General features: G+C 35.5%; 4 protein-coding genes across 5 annotated transcripts in view; 2 read left to right on the top strand and 2 right to left on the bottom strand.

Moving 5' to 3' along the window:
• The first annotated feature begins 4,903 nt into the window (after positions 1-4,903).
• Positions 4,904-6,684, top strand: LOC111447233 (scarecrow-like protein 15). The gene has a single exon (XM_023086275.1). It carries the CDS (start codon positions 4,904-4,906, stop codon positions 6,509-6,511), a length of 1,608 nt encoding a protein of 535 aa, XP_022942043.1. The 3' UTR covers positions 6,512-6,684.
• Positions 6,685-7,753: 1,069 nt separating this feature from the next.
• LOC111447938 (homeobox-leucine zipper protein ATHB-40-like) lies at positions 7,754-9,318 on the bottom strand. Its single transcript, XM_023087341.1, has 3 exons — positions 9,190-9,318; positions 8,764-9,083; positions 7,754-8,044 (listed from the first exon to the last, which is right to left on the bottom strand). The coding sequence occupies exons 1-3, from the start codon at positions 9,278-9,280 to the stop codon at positions 7,811-7,813; spliced, it is 645 nt and encodes a 214-aa protein (XP_022943109.1). The 5' UTR covers positions 9,281-9,318; the 3' UTR covers positions 7,754-7,810.
• A 6,337-nt stretch (positions 9,319-15,655) lies between these two features.
• Positions 15,656-17,376, top strand: LOC111447936 (leucine-rich repeat receptor-like serine/threonine-protein kinase BAM3). The gene has a single exon (XM_023087338.1). The coding sequence runs from the start codon at positions 15,744-15,746 to the stop codon at positions 16,998-17,000; it is 1,257 nt and encodes a 418-aa protein (XP_022943106.1). The 5' UTR covers positions 15,656-15,743; the 3' UTR covers positions 17,001-17,376.
• Positions 17,377-17,550: 174 nt separating this feature from the next.
• Positions 17,551-20,859, bottom strand: part of LOC111447937 (protein FMP32, mitochondrial-like) — a 5,459-nt gene continuing 2,150 nt past the window's right edge. Inside the window, exons 3-9 of one of the 2 annotated variants that reach the window (XM_023087340.1) lie at positions 20,562-20,693; positions 20,321-20,380; positions 18,355-18,431; positions 18,190-18,246; positions 18,036-18,102; positions 17,819-17,948; positions 17,551-17,780 (exon numbers count right to left, since the gene is read on the bottom strand). In XM_023087340.1, the coding sequence (XP_022943108.1) occupies positions 17,829-17,948; positions 18,036-18,102; positions 18,190-18,246; positions 18,355-18,431; positions 20,321-20,380; positions 20,562-20,693 (513 nt within the window). In that variant the 3' untranslated portion in view covers positions 17,551-17,780; positions 17,819-17,828. Of the gene's footprint in view, positions 17,786-17,818; positions 17,949-18,035; positions 18,103-18,189; positions 18,247-18,354; positions 18,432-20,320; positions 20,381-20,561; positions 20,694-20,859 lie in introns of both variants that reach the window. The other variant, XM_023087339.1, reaches the window with a different exon arrangement.

Below are 20,859 nucleotides of genomic sequence, written 5' to 3'. Positions count from 1 at the left end.
CATAGGTTTTGAATGAGTAAGGAGTTTGTTTTGATTGCATTCTAAATCAATAAGGTTCTGATACTAATTTTATATTAGGTTGGAATAATCCACATATGCTATAACCTGATACATGTGACATCAATTATGATTTATTTTTCACTCTTTCATTATGATTTATGTCATTTTGTTTTATAGCATTAAATTATGTAATATTCTTTATAATCTGGATTTGGATGCTTAATTCCATATCTCCTTAACCATTTCCTACTATTGAAATCACCAATCAATTCAAAGCTTTTGGGTTATTGGATTAGGGTGCGGTTAATATATTATATGGTTAATATCAAATTCATACAAATTTATGGTGAAATGGATATTTTATGTTTGAATGAATTTTATATTTAGTATTAATAATATAAAATGACACACAATTCTATGCACCCAAAAAGTTCCTTTTTCATGTCTATAATTGGGTGCGTTGGATCCCTTCAAGTGTTCACACTTCCCCGTAACAAAAGGGGAGGATCGCTGTTGGTGTTACAAAATAACATTTCAAATTTTAAAAACTATTATTGGTTCATATAGTTTAATCTTATACTAAACTTTCAAGATTTATTCCTACATATGCTAATATATATATTAATATAAAATTATGGACTATTCAATAATAAATAAAAAAACCTAATTCATAATTAAAATTAAAATAATAATAATTTATAGAAAAAGGACCCAAAACATCTTTTTTTTTTTTTTTTTTTACATAGGAAGGGGTTAAGTTTGTGATAAAGTGGCAATAATGGCACAAAAAAGAAAAGAAAGGATGGTGAAAGTTGAATATATGGTTTGGGTTTGCTTTTGAGTATGTGAATTTGGAAAACTCATCGATTTGGCAATCACTCCTTGCTTTCTCACCCAATTCGAACATATTCCCTTGCCATCTCCTTTTGCATCTACACCTTTCTTCTATATAATATATATATATATATATATATATATATTTCTACACCTTTACAACTTTCGGCTTCCGCCTCTGATTGATTTGTATGATTTTTATAGAGTGAATATTATTCCAACATAGCAACACCAATTTTTTCAACATGTTTTGTTCTCACTCACATGTATCTTATAAAAAAGTTTTCAAGAGGTCACCCAAACATATAATTGTTTCAATCAAAACACGTTTAGTTATTTAGTTTCTATGATTGAACTACCAAATTTTTTTTAATTATTTTAAGTATTTTTTAATCATCTTAAATCTAATCCTATAACCAAAAAAAGAAAATTTGAAAAAAATTAATTTGAGGAAGTAGAAAGTAAATTAAAAGTTTTTTTTTTTTTTTAAATTTTAAATATTTTATGAAGCAAATACATTGGAAAAATGACTTAGAGGAGCATGGAAATGACGCGCTGTTGGGTTGCGTGTGGTGGTACATGTTTTTGATGTTGGACAAATTAGTGGCCCTGTGGGACATAAGTAGTCAACCGATGGCCGACTGGCGACAAAAGTCCTCGTCAATTTGTGGGACCCACTTAAGTGCCACTTGTCTTTCTAGACTGTTGTTATCAATTAAATATACTACACAAAACTAAATAACACATTCCGTTTTAGATTTGATTTGGAACCATTTATTATAGTTTTACAAACTATTTAACGGAAAAAAAAAAAAAAAAAATCTTCCTTGTTCTAAATTTTGTATACTAAGATTTTCTGTAGAAGAAGAGGCTGGGAGAGGTGGGGAACGACAATGTTGGTAAAAAAACTAAAAAGAGAGGAAAGAGTTTTGTTGAGGGAAGAGTAGGGGAATCTCTTTTATTTTTTGTTGGTTTTATTTGGATGATGAAGTTCACACATAGCTACAAGTCTCCCAATTCTTAAAGTTGGGAATGATAGCTCTTTTGGGTATGCTTTTTTGGAGGGATAAGTAAAGGTTGTTGTGTTATAACTTGTAGTGCCCCCAACTTTACTCACTTTAATGCTCAACTTTGCCTTCTTTCACTTCTTTCACCTCTTTTTCTTTTCAGTTTGTTTCCCCCTCCCCTTTTCTCTTTTTACCTTGTCTCGCTAAGGTTCGGAGGGAAATTCTTTTCATTTTAATGCCCTTTTTTTAATTTTAATTTTTATTATCAAACGAACCCATCTAACGAGTTCATTGACACGAGAGAGAATATGACTTAGGAATGTCAATTATAAAAATTCTAAGAGAGCATATTACAAAAGTCTTAGCTCTCCATTTCAAAACTTTGAATATTTTTGGATATGCAATTGAGGATGGAAAGGAAGAGTGGTTAAATCATGTCATTCTTAATTTAATCGTCCCGTCTACAACAATATTTAATAAAACTCGGCCAAATTCAATTGAATTAATTCAACTTTATTAATTTCGTCAAAATTAAGAGATTATGTCAATATTTTTTTAAAATTATTGGGGTAAGGTGAAAAGCTTGAACAGAGAGAGCATAAAACAATGGTTTAAGCCACAAAGTAGAATGAAAGAAACAAAAACTACAAAAAATTTTAAAAACTCATAAAAAGGGTTTATATATTATTCAATTAACCATAAGCCTAAACATCTTTTTCTTTTCTGTTTAATCAGCCTCCCCTTGTGAGGGCAATAAAGTTTCTCTCTGACCTCTCTTGCTTTCCACAGCTTGGCTTGGCTTCTCGGCTAACCTCTCGGCTTCGCTTCATACACGAACAAGCGAAACTAATAGGCCAAAGCCGAAACCGAACCAAGCCAAGCCGAGAATAAAAAAAAAAGCAAACATGGAAGAAAAAAAAGCAATATTAGGCTTCAAAGAGAAGCTTGTAAGAGATGAAAAAGAGAGGGGGGCAGTCCTCTGTCTAGTGTCGATCATGCCCCCATCTTTTTCCCATATTACTTGTTCCTCATGTATGTCATGCCATTTGCCAATTTCTCATTTTTCTTTTCCTTTTTTTTCAATACTTTTTAATTTCAAGAAAGAGACTCACGATCAGTAACCACTAAAATTTAGTGAGATTTTGAGCTAAGATTTAAAGTTTAGATTCGAGTGAAGCTCTAGTACCTGATCATATTGGAATCGACTAGTATCAAAGTTGGATTATAAATTTTAGTCTAAATCTTGAAAATAGGATATTACAAAAACTATGATTAGATTAATTTTATTATAATATAGTTATTAATGTATTTATTACGTCTAAATGAACTTTTTATTAATACTTAATCAAATCATTTATATAATAACTAAATACATCTATAAAATAAACTAAAATAGATCTGGATAGTTTGTGTTTATTTTTGTTTAAGTGCTTTATATATAGATCTTAAATTTGTTAATTTTGTATCTAATAAATTTATATTGTAGAATAAGTTGGATGATTTGAATTGAGTGTAAGTATTAAAAAACTTCACTATAATTTAGTAATTATGACATCTCTATTCCCTTTAAAAATTATAGATTCAATTTTTTAAAAAAGCAACTTTGAAAGTTTAAATAACTAATAGATACCCTCTTGAAAATTTATGGTCAAAAAACTTATAATTCAACTCAATGAAAAATATTTATATCTTTCTATTTAGAATAAATAAATAAAATTAAGTTTTACCATAAACTTCACATCTATAAATTTTTAAATAAAATTTTAAACACGACCAAACATGACAATTTTTACCTTAAATTCAGTCTTTTTTTTTTTATTAATTAAAGTAAGATAATTTAATTAAATATTCAAAATTTCTGGAACAGAAACTTATGGGAAAGTAAAAATTGAACTGTTACTGAATTTAAAATGGAAAGTGAAAGGTAAGAATTAATTGGTATGGTAAAAAAAAAAAAAAAGGCGAGGGATTGGAGTGGATAGTTGGGTAGTTCCATTTTCCGAAGAGGATCCTTTTATGTGGCCATCCCCTTTTGGCATTGGTTAAATAAAACACGCTAACTCACTCAATCATCATAAAAAGGCTTCTTTCATTACCTCCACAGCCCCACCCTTGTTGTTGTTGTCGTTGTTCTTCTTCTTCTTCTTCTTCTTCTCCTCCTCCTCCTCCTCCTCCTCCTCCTCCTCCTCCTCCTCCTCCTCCTCCCTACTCTCATGCTCATTTGATTTCATGGCTAATTTCCATGCTTTTTTGCCTCATTTCGGCCTCCATTTGGGGTTCCATTCTTTCATTTTGAGCCCTTTTCTTCCCACTTTGGCTCACTTTTGAAGCTCCCAAAGCTTTGATTTGATCCAATCTTCTTCCCCAAAAGCACAGACCAAAGCAGATCACCTCAGTCCTCCACAATAATGTCTAATAACAATAAAATGAAAGGCCTCCTCAAAGGCCTCAGATACATTTCTCAAATATTTGGTAAGCAAATAAAATTTAAAATTTGAAAAAAACCCATTTCCCCCCTTCTTTCTCTCATAAAAATAACAATAAAAAAACCTGAATTTTTGCAGATAATGAGAAAGAACCTGAAATGCAGATTGGTGTACCCACAGATGTCAAACATGTTGCCCATATTGGATGGGATGGTCCTTCAGTCAATTCTCCAAGCTGGGTATATCCATATATACATATATATATATATATATATCAATAAATAAATCTTATATCTTAAAATATATATACATAATTATTCATTAAATTTTCTTTCATTTTTAATTTTTTAATTTTTATAATTTATAATTAATTTGTATGGTGTTCTTACGAGCAAGTGAATGCAGATGACTGAATTCAAAGGTGATCCTGGAGATGCCTCTGGCCAATTAGCTTCTCAAGGTATCATTTATTTGCTTTTTTTTTTTTTTGTATTTTTTTATGTTCTTTACTAAATTTTTCTTTCTAGTTTCATAATGTTTACGCAATTTTAAATGAATTTTTTAATTAAAAAATATATGTTTTGGGTTTTATTATAAAATTTTTTCACCCTTTGTGTGGGGAAATTAATTGCTGTAATGGNCACCATCGCCATCGCCCCCCCCCCTCCCACCCCCACCTCCACCCCCAATATTACCAACCCCTCTTACGAACCCACCTCCGTCCTCGACCTCCGCCGCAGCCCCAGCCCTGTGGCGCCTGACCCACACACCCTCTCCTCCGCTCCACTCCTCCCCACTGACGATCGTCCCAACAACAACAACAACAACAACAACCCTTCTCTGGACTGGGATGAACAGACCCTCCACAACCTCGACTGGGACTCCATCATGGGAGATTTGGGCTTACACGATGACTCCAACTCTGCTCCCAAAAACCCAAACCCAAACCCCAATCCCAATCCCAATCCCAATCCCAACAACAATAATCATGTTCCTCAATTCCCTGATTTCCTCCACTCCCACCCCTTCGATCATCAAACCCATCTGGTTTCCCCTGATTTCTTCCTCTCTGAACCCCCCTATTCCAACCACACCCCCACCTTCAATTCCTTCGATTTGGCGGCTCCCAATTCCAACAACTTCTCCTGCGAATTCCTTGAAGACATAGTCCGCACCGCTGATTGTTTCGACTCCAATGACTTCCAACTCGCCCACGTCATATTGGAGCGCCTCAATCAACGCCTTCAATCCTCCACCGGAAAGCCCCTTCAGCGGGCCGCCTTCTTCTTCAAAGAGGCTCTTCAATCTCTCCTCTCCGCCTCCAACCGCCACAATCGCCTCTCCTCCTGGCCCGAAATTGTTCATACAATCAGGGCTTACAAGGTCTTCTCTGCAATTTCTCCAATTCCCATGTTCTCCCACTTCACTACCAATCAGGCGCTTCTTGAAGCTCTTAACGGCTCGTCTTTCATTCATATTGTTGATTTTGATATTGGGTTTGGAGGGCAGTACGCGTCTTTCATGAAGGAGATTGCAGAGAAGGCAGAGTCCAGGAAGATGATTCCACCGGTGCTTCGGATAACGGCGGTGGTGCCGGAGGAATTTGCGATTGAGAGTAGGTTGATTAGGGAGAATCTGTGTCAGTTCGCTCAGGATCTGAAGATTCGGTTTCATATAGATCTGGTGCCGCTTCGGACCTTCGAGACGTTGTCCTTCAAATCGGTGAAGTTCATGGAAGGGGAGAAGGCCGCGATTTTATTAACGCCCGCGATCTTCCGCCGTCTTGGGAGTATAAACAGTATAGGGTCTTTTCTCTCCGACGTGCGACTGGTGTCGCCCTGCGTCGTCGTGTTCGTTGACGGTGAAGGGTGGTCGGACTCCGGCGCGGCGTCGTTCAAGAGGAATTTGGTAGATAGCCTGGAGTTCTACGCCATGATGCTAGAGTCGCTGGACGCAGCGGTGGCTGGCGGGGACTGGGTGCGGAGGATAGAGACGTTTGTGTTCCGGCCGAAGATATTGGCTGCGGTGGAAGGAGCAGGGAGAATGGCAGCGCCGCCGTGGAGGGAGGTATTCCACGGCGCCGGGATGAGGCCAGTGGCACTGAGCCAGTTTGCAGATTTTCAGGCGGAGTGCTTACTTGGAAAAGTACAGGTTCAAGGGTTCCAAGTAGGAAAACGGCATGCTGAGCTGGTGCTGTGCTGGCACGAGAGGCCTCTGGTTGCCACGTCGGCGTGGAGGTGTTAAGAGCTTAATTACCCGAGATATTGAGGGTATCATAATTGATTAAAAATTATAATTTACGATAATTGGGATTAGGGGTTTGGGTTTAACTATAGGGACGTACATAAAATGGTATGTATCCCGCCCTTCTCCAATTAATATTAATATTAATATATATTCGGTTTTCTTTCTGGATATTTTCCATACTAAAAAATTCACTCTTCCATTTTTTTTTTTTTAAATTAAAAATTGTTAGCTGCTTTGGTATTTTAATAATAATAATAATTGGACTCGGATCAGTTAATTCTTTCATTTTTTTTTTAAGATATTGTTTCTTATTGGGCTTAGCTGTCGGCCCAGAATATGGCTACTAAGTTGTTTTAGACTCTAATTTTCATTAATCTCCGATTTTTAAATTTTCATCCATAATCTTGTATCAAATTCATATAATTCTATCCATTAAATCTTATAGACATATTAATTTAGACCCTCAATTTAAAAATCGTTCATACATCAATTCTTGTACTTGCAGACTTTTTCAAAAATTTATATCTTCCTTTTAAACGATTGTCATTTATTGAAAAAGAGAGTTTATAATTATAAGTTATACGTGTTTACTAACGATTTTATAATCAAATTTGACAAAGGATATAAATTCAAAGTTTAGATTCATACCATTATTAGTTTAAGATTTTTAATTATATAACACCCAAAATTTAGGACTATGAATTCATTTTTCCTTCAAGTTAAATCAACCATCTTGTATTTATTTGGTATCTAAGTTGAGACGAAGATAATTAGATATTTTGAAATTTAGAAACAGTTATATAAAATAGTTTTAAGTTTTGGATAATCTATTATACTACATTTATTTGATTTTATAAATAATTATAATGGGTGACGTGATGACGTGAAAGGACGTAATGGAAAAGACCAGACACATAAAATAGTAGCCAATTATTTATTCCATTACGTTTGTGATTGAAGAGTGACGTTGTATACATGTTCCATTATTTTTGTTGTGCATTATTATGCTCAACTTGTAGCATCTTTCTCTAAAATATCATCATTTTCACCTCTTTTTCTTCTTGTTTTCGCTTTCATTCGGTTTTCCATATTTACTTTTTTCGCCCTACAAGACTCACTTATTTTAGTTTAATCAATGAAATAGTGAAAGAGAGAGAAAATGAAAGGGAAAATTAGGATTTACACTAGATTCATAAATTTTATACAAAAAGAAAAAGAAAACATTAATGATAATAATAATAATAATAATACATTTATAAATTAAGATGGAATTATTAGTAAAACTAAAATATAATATCAAATGTAGGGATTGGGCCATTCCATGCCATAAATGCAAGAGTTTTCAGGCATGTAGTAAAACACATCTTCGAATGATGCTCCAAATTCCCCGAGGCCTGTGGGGTCCACGGCGTCCATTGACATCGATGGGCTTGGGCTGCTGCTGCTTAAAGGCCCATCGCCCCGTTCTCCCATTATCAACCTCTCCTTTTCTTTCTCCGCTTCTGAAAGTTGTTCTTTCAGCTTCAGTATCTGTAAAATCATCACCAACAAATTAACCTTACTTACTTTTGCTTATCTTTGTTTACTAAAAGAAATGGTTAAGATGTTTTATTTTTGGGTATATTTAAATGGGTAAAAGTAATAAAATTGTTTACTTAGTAGGGTAAAAGTTAATTATCTCTACGGGCGTTGTTGAGTCTTGATTGGTGCAATGTAGAAGTGAGGGGGACCAAAGTGGGCCGATGGCCCATAGAAACACGGACAACGTTGTACGAAACACTTTATAATTACTTTTATAGCTTTAGTTTTTTTTGTTTGTTTTAAAAAAAAGAGTTTTATTGTCGAATGAGATGGTTGTATGGGATATGGAAAGAAAAAGAAAAAAAAAAAAAACATATTTTTGAAGAAGGTGGCGTGGGCTTCTTCGAGCCCAGAGCCCATGCACGTTCGTTCATAAATGGTGTCCCACCCTCTCTTTATCACCCAAAGTTACCAAGCTTTTTCTCCTCTAATAACACCTTTCGGTTGATGGAGATGTACTCAAATTCCTCTGTTTTTTTTTAATCAAAAATTTAGCCAACATAGATTTTACTCTATTCAGTTACAAATTTTGAAAAATAATAAATGTCTTATTAACTAACTTAAAAATTATTATTATATTGAATTATAAAATAATAATAGAAAATGGTTGGTTCTGTCTGGAAAGACGAAAACCAGCACGAGAGACAGAGAGAGGGGTGAAAATGGACCTGAGTTTCAAGACGGCATTTTTCAACGACGACGGATTCATGAAGCTTCTTCAAGCTAGAATATTCCTCCTCAAGTTTCTTGTTCTTCCAGCGGGCACGGCGGTTCTGAAACCAGACGGCGACCTGGCGAGGATCGAGCCCCAACTCCGACGCCAGACGGTCCTTTCTTTCCGACTCCAACTTATGTTCACTTCCAAAATTAGTCTCCAAAAGATGAACCTGCGCGGCTGTGAGCTTCCTCTTCTTTGCCACCGCATCCGCTTCCGATCCTCTGTTCTTCTTACGACGTCGTCTCCGTTTTGCTTCACCCAAATTATTATCTGTAACCAAAACTAAACTTCCGTTACATGGAGAGCATCAAAAATTGAAAAAAAAAAAAGAAAAGAAAATAGAGTTTTGGGTAAAGTTAAAAGAAGAGGTAGAAACCTTGTTGTTGGGGAACCATTTGGATGTATAATGGAGTGTACAACTCACAGATTTGTACTGCTTCACGCTCTTCACTTTCTTGCTGGTTCATTCTCTCTCTCTCTCTCTCTCTCTCTCTCTCTCACGGTTTTTTTGGTATCAGATATTAGTTGTGTTTAAAAGTGGGAGATTGGCTGCCTTATTTATAACCCAAACTCATATCTCTTGCCTTTTCTAATCCCTTCAACCTCAATTTACCTAAATCTCCCTACCATCAATATCATATTATTCTTCTGCCATTTTTTAATCACACTTTTTCTTCAGCTTCTGGATAAACCTCCCATTTTTTTTAATACTACTTTTCAACGATTTTTATTTTTCTAAATTTTTTTATTAGGTAAATAAATAAAACATCCTAATAAATTTTAAATTAAAATTAATTTTAAAAAATGTTACAATATCGTAAATAAATAAATAAATAAATAGAATCTTTGTCTTCAATCCCGTTTAATTGACAAAGAGAAATTTATCTATACTCTTCTCTACATTGGAAGTAGAACCGAGATTTACTATTAAATAGACATCTTTACCCATGGACGAGAGAAGGGAGAAGGACGTCAATTTTTTCAAAGAAAAAAAGTGGTGTTGTCCTTTGTTTACGTGGCAAGAGGGTGTTTCAGTCATTTTGTATCATAAGTCTTTTTTGGTTTTTTTAAAAACTTTGGAAATGAAAGGCTCTAATGTACTCACGTCCATGTCTTTCGTCCTACGCCTGCCTCTCATTCATTAAGAAATTTAAAAAAAAAAAAAAAAAAAAACAAAACAAAAATTGCTTTAATTTTGTCTTTCTTTTTCCACTTTCATAGTTTCGTGGGATAAGAGGTGATGTACTATTCTTTTTCGTAGTATAACCCTACTCATACTCATCAAACAAGATTACATTCAAATTTATAATTAAAATGTACAAATTCTCCAACTAAAAAATCATATCTCATTGAACTTTCACATCAAATTAAATTCTAAGCAACGCGACTAAATCATGTGAACTCATTTTTCTAGAATAGACATTTGGAAACCATTATTTTTGTACCGTAAAATGACTTGATTGACTTGACTTAATATTGCACGTGGATAACTTTTGTTGTCGTTGGATCGATGATTCTAGTCTACTTGATATAACATATCTTCATCGATTGTTTTTAATACCAATAAAAAAAAAGTTGACTTTAATACTTGTAACTGATCAAACATAATGGTAGCTAAAACATTCCATGTCTCGTAGATTTTAGACACATATTTGTTAAACATAAATAATAAAAGTATTTATAGTCTTTGAATTAAATGGAAAAGAGAGTGAATATTGGGATTGGGGTAATTAGAAAAGAAAGGTGGGGGTATAGTGGTACAAAAGGCTGCCATGCCACCCATTAAAGCCCACCCACACACAAAATTTGGCACTATAATATATTATTGGAAATAAATAAATAAATAAAATAAAATAAAGAAATGGGCTGGGATCCCAACACCTGAGACCGAGGGGATGTGAGAGGAAATTAAAAAAAAAAAAAAAAAAAAAAAAAAAAAAAAAAAAAAAAAAAAAAAAAAAAAAAAAAAAAAAAAAAGAGGAAAAAAGAGGCTCCAATGAAAATAAAATAACATATTTGTACAGTTCCAAATGTACCCTCCTGATTTGGACCAACAAAACAGAGTCCCCCAACTTCCCAAATATTTTTCCTTCTTTTTTTTTATTTTGCTGCCCAAATGGGTGGTATATTGTATTGTATTGGATTGCATTAGGTGTATAGCTATAGCCTTAAAACAGGGAGGGCATGCTACAATTATAAGGCTATGTAAGGGGTAATTGAGGAAGTTTTGGGGGATTTTAAGTTAACACCAACAACCACAACATAAACGCCAAAATGCATAGGCCATGCCATGCCATGCCGTGGGGTGGCTCGAGATGAGGCCTAAACACAACCTTCCACTGTTCTTCCTTTTGGGACATTTCAACAAACACTTTGTGTGTGCCCTACATCTTTTACTTTTTTCTTTTCTTTATATGTGTTCTGCCTTGCGCCCACCATCCCAGTTTAGGTGTCTCACCAATATTTATGCTTTTTTTTTTATTTTTTATTTTTATTTAAAACTTAATTTAACTGGAAACTATTTAAGAACTCAAATTGTACACATTTGGATTGAATCCTATCCATTTATTTTTTTGAAAGAAGATAAAAGAATGAAAAAAAAGAGGGTTGTAGTACATGTAATTATGGGGGACAGATGGAGGTGGAAATGTATGGTCCTTCCATTCTCTTTTCTTCAAAATGTTACCTTGTAAAGCTGTAATATGGTACACGGTTGAGCTAGCAAACCCCCTCTTCCTTTATTTTTTTGAAAGGGGAAAAATGGATCCCCATTACACATATATGTGAAAGCTTTATACTTTTTGGGGCTCTGCCAAACCCATGCATTCATTCATAGTGCTTCTTCAAAGTTACTGAATTGGATGAATGGCGCTTGGAGTTGAGTTGGGCTTTTTTCAAAATGGGCATCAACAAAAAAATGGGACTCCCAATTTTGGGAGCTACCACCACGTGGCAGTATTCATATTGACCAACTTTCATGGGAAGATTCATGGCATTGGACTAACCTTACCCCCCCCCCTACCTTTCTCAAAAAGCACTTCCACTTTCTTTCATTCATGTCTTTCAGGAATCACCTCAGTTTGTAAAAAAGTAAAAGTAGAAGTAAAAGTAAAAGTAAAAGGGGTTTATTTAAGCAACACCAAAATGAAATTGTTTTTGATTCTACGAACCCAAATTGGGATGGGATGCCTCAGATCACAAACTTTGATCAAAATGGGTATGAATGAGGTTATGGGATGTGGAGAGTTTGAAAGAAATTTAAGGAGACTGATTGGATTAGTGTTGGCAGAAGGTGACAAAGCATTCAACAATGGAGCCTTGAGAGAGAGAGAGAGAGAGAGAGAGAAACAAAAAAGCAGAGAAGACGAGAGGTGACTTGGATTAGAAAGCTTGTCTGATGAGAGAGAGGGAGATGAAAAGAAAAAGGGTGTGGGATGGAGACAGGTTCCACGTAGAGGGAAGTGCACATGGGAGCAACTCAAACCCAAAGGGTGTCTCACTGTCACAACTCCAACCATAATGTAGTCGTGTCACTCCCCTAATGCCCATGGATTCTTATGGACCACACCATTCCTTTCCCTTTCCTCTCACCACTTCCCTTAAATTATAAGCTTCCTCTCTTTTAGATTATAAGCTTACCTAAAAAAACATTTTCTCAATGCCTCAAATTGTCTCCACCATAACCAATGTCTAAAACCCCCCATCACCAATAACCCTTTTCCATTTATTTTATTCATCTTCTGCACAGGTAAGTCGATTGTGTTGCAGATGATTGAACATGCACGCATAGACGATATGTGTGATCGAATAAGCTCGGATTCCACACAAATAATGTTTGGTTGGCGAAGACGAACCTCGCCTAAGGTCAGTTGAAGCTACAAACCTATGGATGTCTCATGCAAAGGTTATGGATGTGTATCATAATCATGTACTATGATTTAAAAACGTGGAATCTCATGCATGTTGTATGTCACGAACACAAGATAATTCTCCAACATGTTTTGTAAGAACGTATACCCATGATATGATGTATGATATACACCAGTGACAACCTCAAAAGTTTTAGCTTTAAATCGGGTTGTTAATTTGATGGAAGACGAGATATTTTTGATGATGTCCAAAGGCTCCAGTTGGATAAGCACTTTGAATCCCATCCTTTTCACATCTCCAATCTATCAAAGTAAGAAAGTATGAAGGGCAGCCGCCATAAGTAGTTATTCCCACCACCTTTGAGTCCATAAGTTCACTGTCACTACGCCACCTCTTCTTTTTATCCCTTCAATTTCATAACTGACACTTACAACAAAAACCTTCTTATTACTCACTCTTGTTTTTTTAAAGTTTTGTTATTTTCAACGAAATTAGGTGAGTTGGGTTGACTTCTATTTAACTCTAGTTTAGTTAAGAACGAAAGGAAAGCATTGAAGATGGTTAACAAGGATAAGAGCAATGAGGCAGAGAAAAGGCATTGAATTAAGTTAATAATAGCATTATTAAAATGAATTAAAGAAAAGAAAAGGAAAAGGTGATTGGGCGCATGAATGAGAGATTCCCTGCGTTGGAAGCTTTTGTTTAAAAATTGATTTAAGAATTAGTTAAGAAGGGTTTAAAAAAAAAAAAAAGAAAAGAAAAAAGAGGAAATTAAGATGGTTAATTAAAGATTATAAAGTAATGGGTGTCATGTTTATACCGACAAAGGCAGGCATTGTTTCCCCATCTTCCAACTTCACAACTTGGGTTAAAGCTATTGGTTACAATTATGATTGATCATATCTTTTAATTACTTTAATTAACCTGAGATTCCCTTTGATTTCATGCACTCATTTCAATTAACCAAATCCCTTATTTTATACATTTATATATACATATTAAACTCTTTCCTTGGGCTTTGTTCTCTTTTTTCCCTTTTTTAAATTAAAAAAAAAAAAAGAAGCCTAATTATGTTTCAGAGTGTTCATAGTGGGGTTACTTTATCTAATGCCACTTTTTTTTTTTTTTTTTTTTAGAATTATTTTCATTTGCGAACATAATAAATGTTAAAAATAAAAATTATAATTTTCTTTATAGTCATCATTTAATATATGGAAATGAAATTAAAATAGATATATGTATATATATATATATATATATATAATAATTTTAGCTTAATCTACAAAGTAATTCAACCCATAAATTAGGGACATTTAATCAGATTGTCAATGCATGTGACTACTTTTTATTATTATTATTATTATTTAATTTCATTCTCACACTGATAACCAGAATATATTTTTTTTTAATTAAACTTTAATACATGAAAAATATGATAAAAATAAACTCTTTTATTCTTTTTATAAAGTAGTATATAATTTATTAAAATTACAGATTTAGGTGATCAGCTGTAGATCTTTGCCAAAAGTTACTTTGCAAGTATCCGAATGATTAAGAAATTTGAGATCGTATATTTATTTTATCCATAAATAAGTTATTTAATAATGTATAGATTTAAAACAAAGAAATTAGTTAATGAAACAAGAAATATTAGGTACAATTATAGGTTCCAACCGACAAGAGGACCCAATAGTGTGTTGTGTGGGCTTGTGAGCAATAGTGGTTTATGTCTTATGTACTGACAACTTGAAATTCCATTTGATTCCCATCTCCAAACTTTTAAAACTTTTGAAGTATACATAACATAGATAGAGACATTTTATGCTTTCAAATGGGAAAATGTGAACTTGTTGTGTTCATTGTCGTCTCCGTCGTCATCATCTAGATTCCTATTTTATTTTTAACACAAACACCATACAAAAAGTTTCATTTTTTTTATTATAATAAATATGAGGTATGGAATTCTAAACGAGTTAATAATATTTATTTACATTGCACGTTGTTCCAATCTTGAGAGTGACAGTTGTGGTAAGCCAAGCACTAACGTTGGTACCTTGAAATTGCGTGCTGGAATAGAAGATAGACACGTTGGTACGTTTTGACCCATACAGTATGATAGTTCAATCTAAGTTTATGGGTAATTTTAAACAAATATTAGAATATATGAAAGGGGTGGATTATGTGACAAGTAATTAATAAAAGCATAGATTAAGGAGTAATTTGCATTTAAATTTGGTATATATTTATCCTTTGTTTCTGAAAAATCGTGTATGTCTCAAAATCTTCCCACCCAGAAGCTTGTTCCATTCAAATCCAAGGAGAAAACCAAGAAAAAGTTAGTTTGTTTTTTAAAAAAGAAAAAAGGATAACATTTTGGGAATTATATTTAATTGTTTTAAGCCTTGAATTACGCCTTGATTTTTGATTTGGTGTTTAATCAAGGTGGGATTGTGACAATTTCCAGCTCTAACTCCAAGGACAAATGTACTATTAAGGCTCTATATTCAATACTTTTAATGCTTATTTTTTATTAAAATAATAATTATTAAGTGTATTACACTACATGCTGACGTATGGCATGATTTATAGGTCCAAATTCAATACATTATTTAATTCCAAAGTAGACCAAGATTATTTGATGACCACGTGACATGAGAAAGATAAAGATGACCAGTAAAAGATAAAATGAGACCATTTTTATTTATTTTTCTTTGGGTCTTCTAGAACATAGAACATGGAGGAGCCTTTTTTTTTTTCTTTTAAAAAAGAAAACATTGATAGAAAATGTGCGTGACAAATTTGATATTGGGCTGGACTAATATTAGAGAACATCATCTACAAATTATAGAATGGGCTAAGTATAATGGGCCTAAGAATTGGACCAGATGCCCAACAAGTGGGCTAACATTTAATGGTTCAATTTTAATGGGGGCCCAAATTGGCGAAATAATCCCGATGAACTTGAGCTTCAAATGATCTGATAAACTAAGAAGGCCTTCTCTCTCGCCAAATCCCACGACAACACTTCCAAAATTGAACTCCCCCTCCCTCCCCTCTAAAATGGGTACTCGCAATCTTGCTCTCTTTCCCCTTTTTATGGCGGTTCTCCTTTCCGTACACTCTAAGACCCACTGGGAAGACACCCAAGTTCTGAAACAGCTGAAGAACGCTTTGGACCCCACTTCCATCTCCTCTGCTTCCTGTGTACATTCTTGGGATTTTTCTGTTGATCCTTGTGATAATCTCTTCGGCCAGAAATTCACTTGCGGTTTCCGGTGCGATACCGTTGTTTCAGGAGCCAGCCGTGTGACCGAGCTCAACCTCGACCAGGCCGGTTACTCAGGCTCCATTTCCTCTGTTTTCTGGAACCTTCCTTACTTGGAAACTCTTGATTTGTCAACCAATTTCTTTTCGGGTCCCATTCCTGCCTCCTCCTTCTCCAATTTGGCTCGGATGCGCTTACTGAGTCTCTCTGATAACTCGTTTTCCGGCGAGGTTCCGACGTCAATCGGCTCACTCTCTGCTCTTGAGGAGCTGTATTTAAATGGGAATGGGTTTAATGGTTCTGTTCCGGCGAGTTTTGTGGGGCTTGTTAGTTTGAAGCGGTTGGAACTGCAGTCGAACGGGTTCACGGGTGCGTTTCCCGATTTGTTGGATTTGAAGAATTTGTATTATTTAGATGGTAGTGATAATAGGTTTTCCGGCGAACTTCCGTCGGTTTTTCCGGCGTCGTTGGTTCAATTGGCCATGAGGAATAACAGCTTTGAAGGGGGGATTCCCGGTAGTGTTGGGAAGTTGGTTAATCTTCAAGTTGTGGATCTGAGTCACAACCAATTAGGTGGCTCTGTTCCGGCGGCTCTGTTTGAACATCCTTCTTTGGAGCAACTTACGCTCTCTTTCAATCGGTTTTCCGCCGTGGAAACCCCTGATTCCAGCGGCACCCGGAGTGGGCTTATCGCCGTCGATTTGAGCGACAACGAAATTACTGGGTTTCTACCGCCGTTCCTGGCGTTTATGCCGAAGCTCTCTGCTTTATCACTGGAGAACAACGACTTCACCGGAATGATTCCGGTTATCTACGCGTTCAAAACCGCCGCGCCAAATCCCGGCATCTCGCCGCTCGAGAGGCTGTTGTTGGGCGGAAACTACTTGTTCGGGCCAATCCCAGAGCCCTTGCGGCGGATGAAACCCGACTCCGCCACCGTCCGACTCGGCGGGAACTGCCTATTTCGGTGCCCAACATTCTTGTTCTTCTGTGAAGGCGGCGAGCAAAAATCCACCGCCGAGTGCCGGAGCGCCGGCCCGATGATCCCATAAAAAATACAAAAGCTCTGTTTTTTGGAAGGGAATAGAATTATGTTCATAATATGAGTAGTTTGTTCTTTTAGCTTAGCGTAGCTTAGCAATGGCTTTTTGTTTCTTCCATTGATTAATTGGGAAATGATTTGAAGTTGGCATGACGACGAGGGTGCATCAAATAAGTGAATGGGGAATGGGATTGATCTTTTGATTTTTTTTTTTTTTTTGTTTGTTTCTGAGATTCTGACAGATGAGTTTTATAGGGCACGTGGGATGGGCTCTGCCAAAACCACTGCCGTCCACGTGTTAACTCTCGCCAACGGATCTATTTTTCCTTAAATGGAAAGGACTTTCCTTCAGCCTTCAGGGATTTTTATAACATATATAATAATATTTGGTGCAACAATTTTAATACCTAAGTTGCAAATTTGATATAAAGTCGTGTAATTTTTTTTTCTTCCAAATTTCAAATTTAATATGTCAAAGTTTATGCTGCTAATGCCCTTAATTAAATGTTAGTCTCATTATCCATCTGCTTGGGAGCGTGGAAAATATGTACAAGAAAATCTTGAACATCGAAAGAATGTTTATTATCGACAGAGTGGTAATTGACATGTACTACATCCACATCTATTTCCATCCACCACTATTTCCATGTGAAAACAATACTACATGGAAATTCTGTGGAAGAAAGCTTAAAAGAAAGAGAGAAAAAATAGAAATAATGTCATGTTGTTGAAGGAATTCTAAGAAAAAAATGGTCCTGATAAATCCCTATAAGAACTTTATGAGCATCACCTTATACTGTTCGCATCACCTTATACTGTTCGCATCACCTTATATTGTTCACATCAAGATGCGGATCACAGCCAGACCCACAGCAGATATGGAAACAAGGGTACCGATGCAGTATTTTATTACATCGTATTTCGCAGCTTCCACTTGTGCCCTCAGAGCATGAATTTCCTGCAATTTTTTGAGCAAACAAGATTACAAATTACTCACACAACACAAATCATTCCAACTTCTCAATCTTCACGTAGTTGGTCTTACCCGATCAAGTTTATTAGTTAGGTTGTTTGTTTCAGCATTCTGATTAGCTAGCTCATCCCGTATCCTCCTGCACTTGTGAACAACAAAGACGTGTAACCAAAGGAAAAATCAAACCAAAATTGATTCCCCTACATACTCTCCTGCTTCTTCTTACCCTCTTTCAAGATTCAAATCCAATCGCTGTCCAGCTGTGACTTTGTCAATTTCATACCTGCACCATAATCAAAGGTCCTTCACAAATGAGACCAATTCAAGAGCTAATGTCTAAAATATGAACTCAGTATACATTTCATATAAACTGAGGTACGGTAAAACAAACCTCAACTCATTGCGCATCTTATCAATATCATTTCGGAGTTTTTCGGTCTCGTGTCCCAATAACGAAAAATGGTGCCCCTACATAACACGTGTTGATCCAATGGTCAGAGAACATAAACTAACAAACCAACTTTGTAAAGTATAAGACTTCCTTAACAAATAAAATTTCGAGACTTAAATATGTTTGATTCCAAAGAAACTCCATGTTAGAACTGTGGTTGCCTTTCACCCTATTGGCCTCACCACTTGCCTCTATAAAATCATCACTCAGGTCCTTCCAGAAAGTCACGAAAAGGTCTTTCCTCTCACCATTAGGGTACCAAACAACATTTGCTGAGGGATGACAACCACAAATCCTTGATGCATCTCTCAGGCCGATGAACTTATTGACGAATGGCAAAGAAAGAAGAGGGTTTTGATAAGGTGGATTGGGATTTTCTTGATAATATCCTTGCTTCCAAAGGCTTTGGTCTTAAGTGGAGAATTTGGATTAGAGGGTGCATCTCCTCTACTAATTTCTCAATTCTCATCAATGGCCGTCCTCATGGTAAAATTCTAGCAACTTGGGGCCCTTAGACAAGGGGGTCCATTATCTCCCTTCCTTTTCATTACGATTATGGGCAACTTTAGCAGTTTGCCATTTGAAGCCAAATGCGAGGGTCATATAAAAGGCTTTTGGGTTGCCCAAGGTAATTTAAGAATCAAACATATCTCATTTGTTGATGACACCATTCTATTTTCTGAGTCCGAAGATAAGATATCATTTCAACACCTCCTCAAGGGAGTTGGGGTTTTCAAACAGGCTTCCAGACACCACATTAATCTTCATAAATCAGAGATTATTGGTATTAATGTTGAGCCCACAATTATTGAGGATGAAGCTAAGAAGTATGGTTGTAAAATGGGTGAATGGTTGAATTCTTATATGGGGCTTCCTCTCGCTGGCGTTTCTAGAATTAAAGCCTTTTGGCTTCAATCATAGAGAAATAGAGAGAAGACTATCAACATGTGTCACCAAGTTGGTAATGGAGCCTGATCCTTGGCTTCGCATTACCCCCACCTCTTCAGGCTTTTTCATTATAAAGAGGCCACCGTTAAAGATGTTTGGAACACCACCAACAGACTTTGTGATCTTAGACTTGGGAGGAACTTGAAGGATGCAGAGGCTATAGAGTGTGCAGATCTTAGCCTTAACCTAGACCCGATTGTACTCAACAACGAAGTAGTTCATCGACTCTAAAGTCAGATCTCTTAGAATCCTTCCAGTAACATATGGGAGCTCCATGTCCATGGTATACAAAAATATTACATTAACTAGCAGTGCAAACACCAAAATAGTTTGAAAAATCCAAGTGCAATAAGTATTATACTTTCAAGTTCAGTTATTCAACCTGTATAAAGTTCCCACCCCACCCATCTACATGCTATCCAAAATACCACATTTGGTCAAATTCCAGAAACTTGTAAGCTATTTGACATCTCGAATAGAATGCCGCTAAGAATTGATCCCATAACCTAAAAAACATACAAATACAAGGTTTGTCCAACCAACTCATGGTAGTTGAAGCCCTGATCAAGCTTTAATTATGTCACATATTGCAAGAACAGGAAATCAAGAACTGGAATTTCTCTATTTTATTCAAGAATTGGAACAATATCATAAGATATGCAAGACAACAATGGAAACTAAATACTAGTACAATATATCAACAAGACATTTTGTTGCTAAACCTAACAAATTAAACAGTATTATAATAGATACTATCATCTAAGCAGACTAGGAAACTAAATAAGGATAGTATAACAGCAAGCCAATAACAAAGAACAATGCTAAAAGACTATAATCAATCAAGATACAGCGAGAATATGAAATTCAAATATCTCTTTCTATTATATTTAACAGCGAATCATGAAACCTATGTGTGTATAAGAAATACAGCAATTAAATAAGTAATACTAGTAAATACCTGTGAGCTTTGAACTTCAGATTTGAATTTCGACAAATTGGCCTCCTGGATCATTTCAATCTATAAACATAACACGGCATCCAGTGAAAGGTTAGTAGGTTATAAACAAAACAAAAAATGGTAAAATGATAAATGTTATAGATGCTCATTTCATCAAGAACCTCATCTTGTTGCCATCATTGTACAATGATAACATTAGCTGAATTCAAGACATGTAAACATTGAGTACTTAGAAACTCACTTTCTGCATCTCCCCCTTTGAAACAAATGAATGAGATACATTTTCCAAGCTATCATTTAACACTTCGGTAATGGCATCTGTTATTGCTTCAGCTTGATTTGAGGGCACCCCTTGACCCTCCAATTTCCTAACCTGGAAGAAATGCATCAAATTCTCACTCCATCTTCATTCGGGTATCAAATATCCTCATGGGGAATCATATGTAGAAAAATACAAGTGATTCCAAATCTTTTACAACGCAAGCAATTTATAAGAACCAAAACAAAGATGTAACAAGAGCTGGGGGGGGGGGGGGGGG

This window comes from Cucurbita moschata, unplaced genomic scaffold (assembly GCF_002738365.1).
Source record: "Cucurbita moschata cultivar Rifu unplaced genomic scaffold, Cmos_1.0 Cmo_Scf00009, whole genome shotgun sequence".
In the NCBI taxonomy this organism is placed as follows: domain Eukaryota; kingdom Viridiplantae; phylum Streptophyta; class Magnoliopsida; order Cucurbitales; family Cucurbitaceae; genus Cucurbita; species Cucurbita moschata.
This window is presented reverse-complemented; position numbering and strand designations above follow the sequence as displayed.

What these genes read in the sequence shown, in the direction of transcription:
- LOC111447938 (XM_023087341.1), bottom strand. Translation starts at nt 9,280, where the DNA reads ATGAACCAGCAAGAAAGTGAAGAGCGTGAAGCAGTACAAATCTGTGAG. An exon ending in AATGGTTCCCCAACAACAAG is followed by an intron (nt 9,084 to 9,189) that starts GTTTCTACCTCT and finishes TTTTGGTTACAG; the next exon opens with ATAATAATTTGGGTGAAGCA. An exon ending in AATGCCGTCTTGAAACTCAG is followed by an intron (nt 8,045 to 8,763) that starts GTCCATTTTCAC and finishes ATGATTTTACAG; the next exon opens with ATACTGAAGCTGAAAGAACA.
- LOC111447936 (XM_023087338.1), top strand. Translation starts at nt 15,744, where the DNA reads ATGGGTACTCGCAATCTTGCTCTCTTTCCCCTTTTTATGGCGGTTCTC.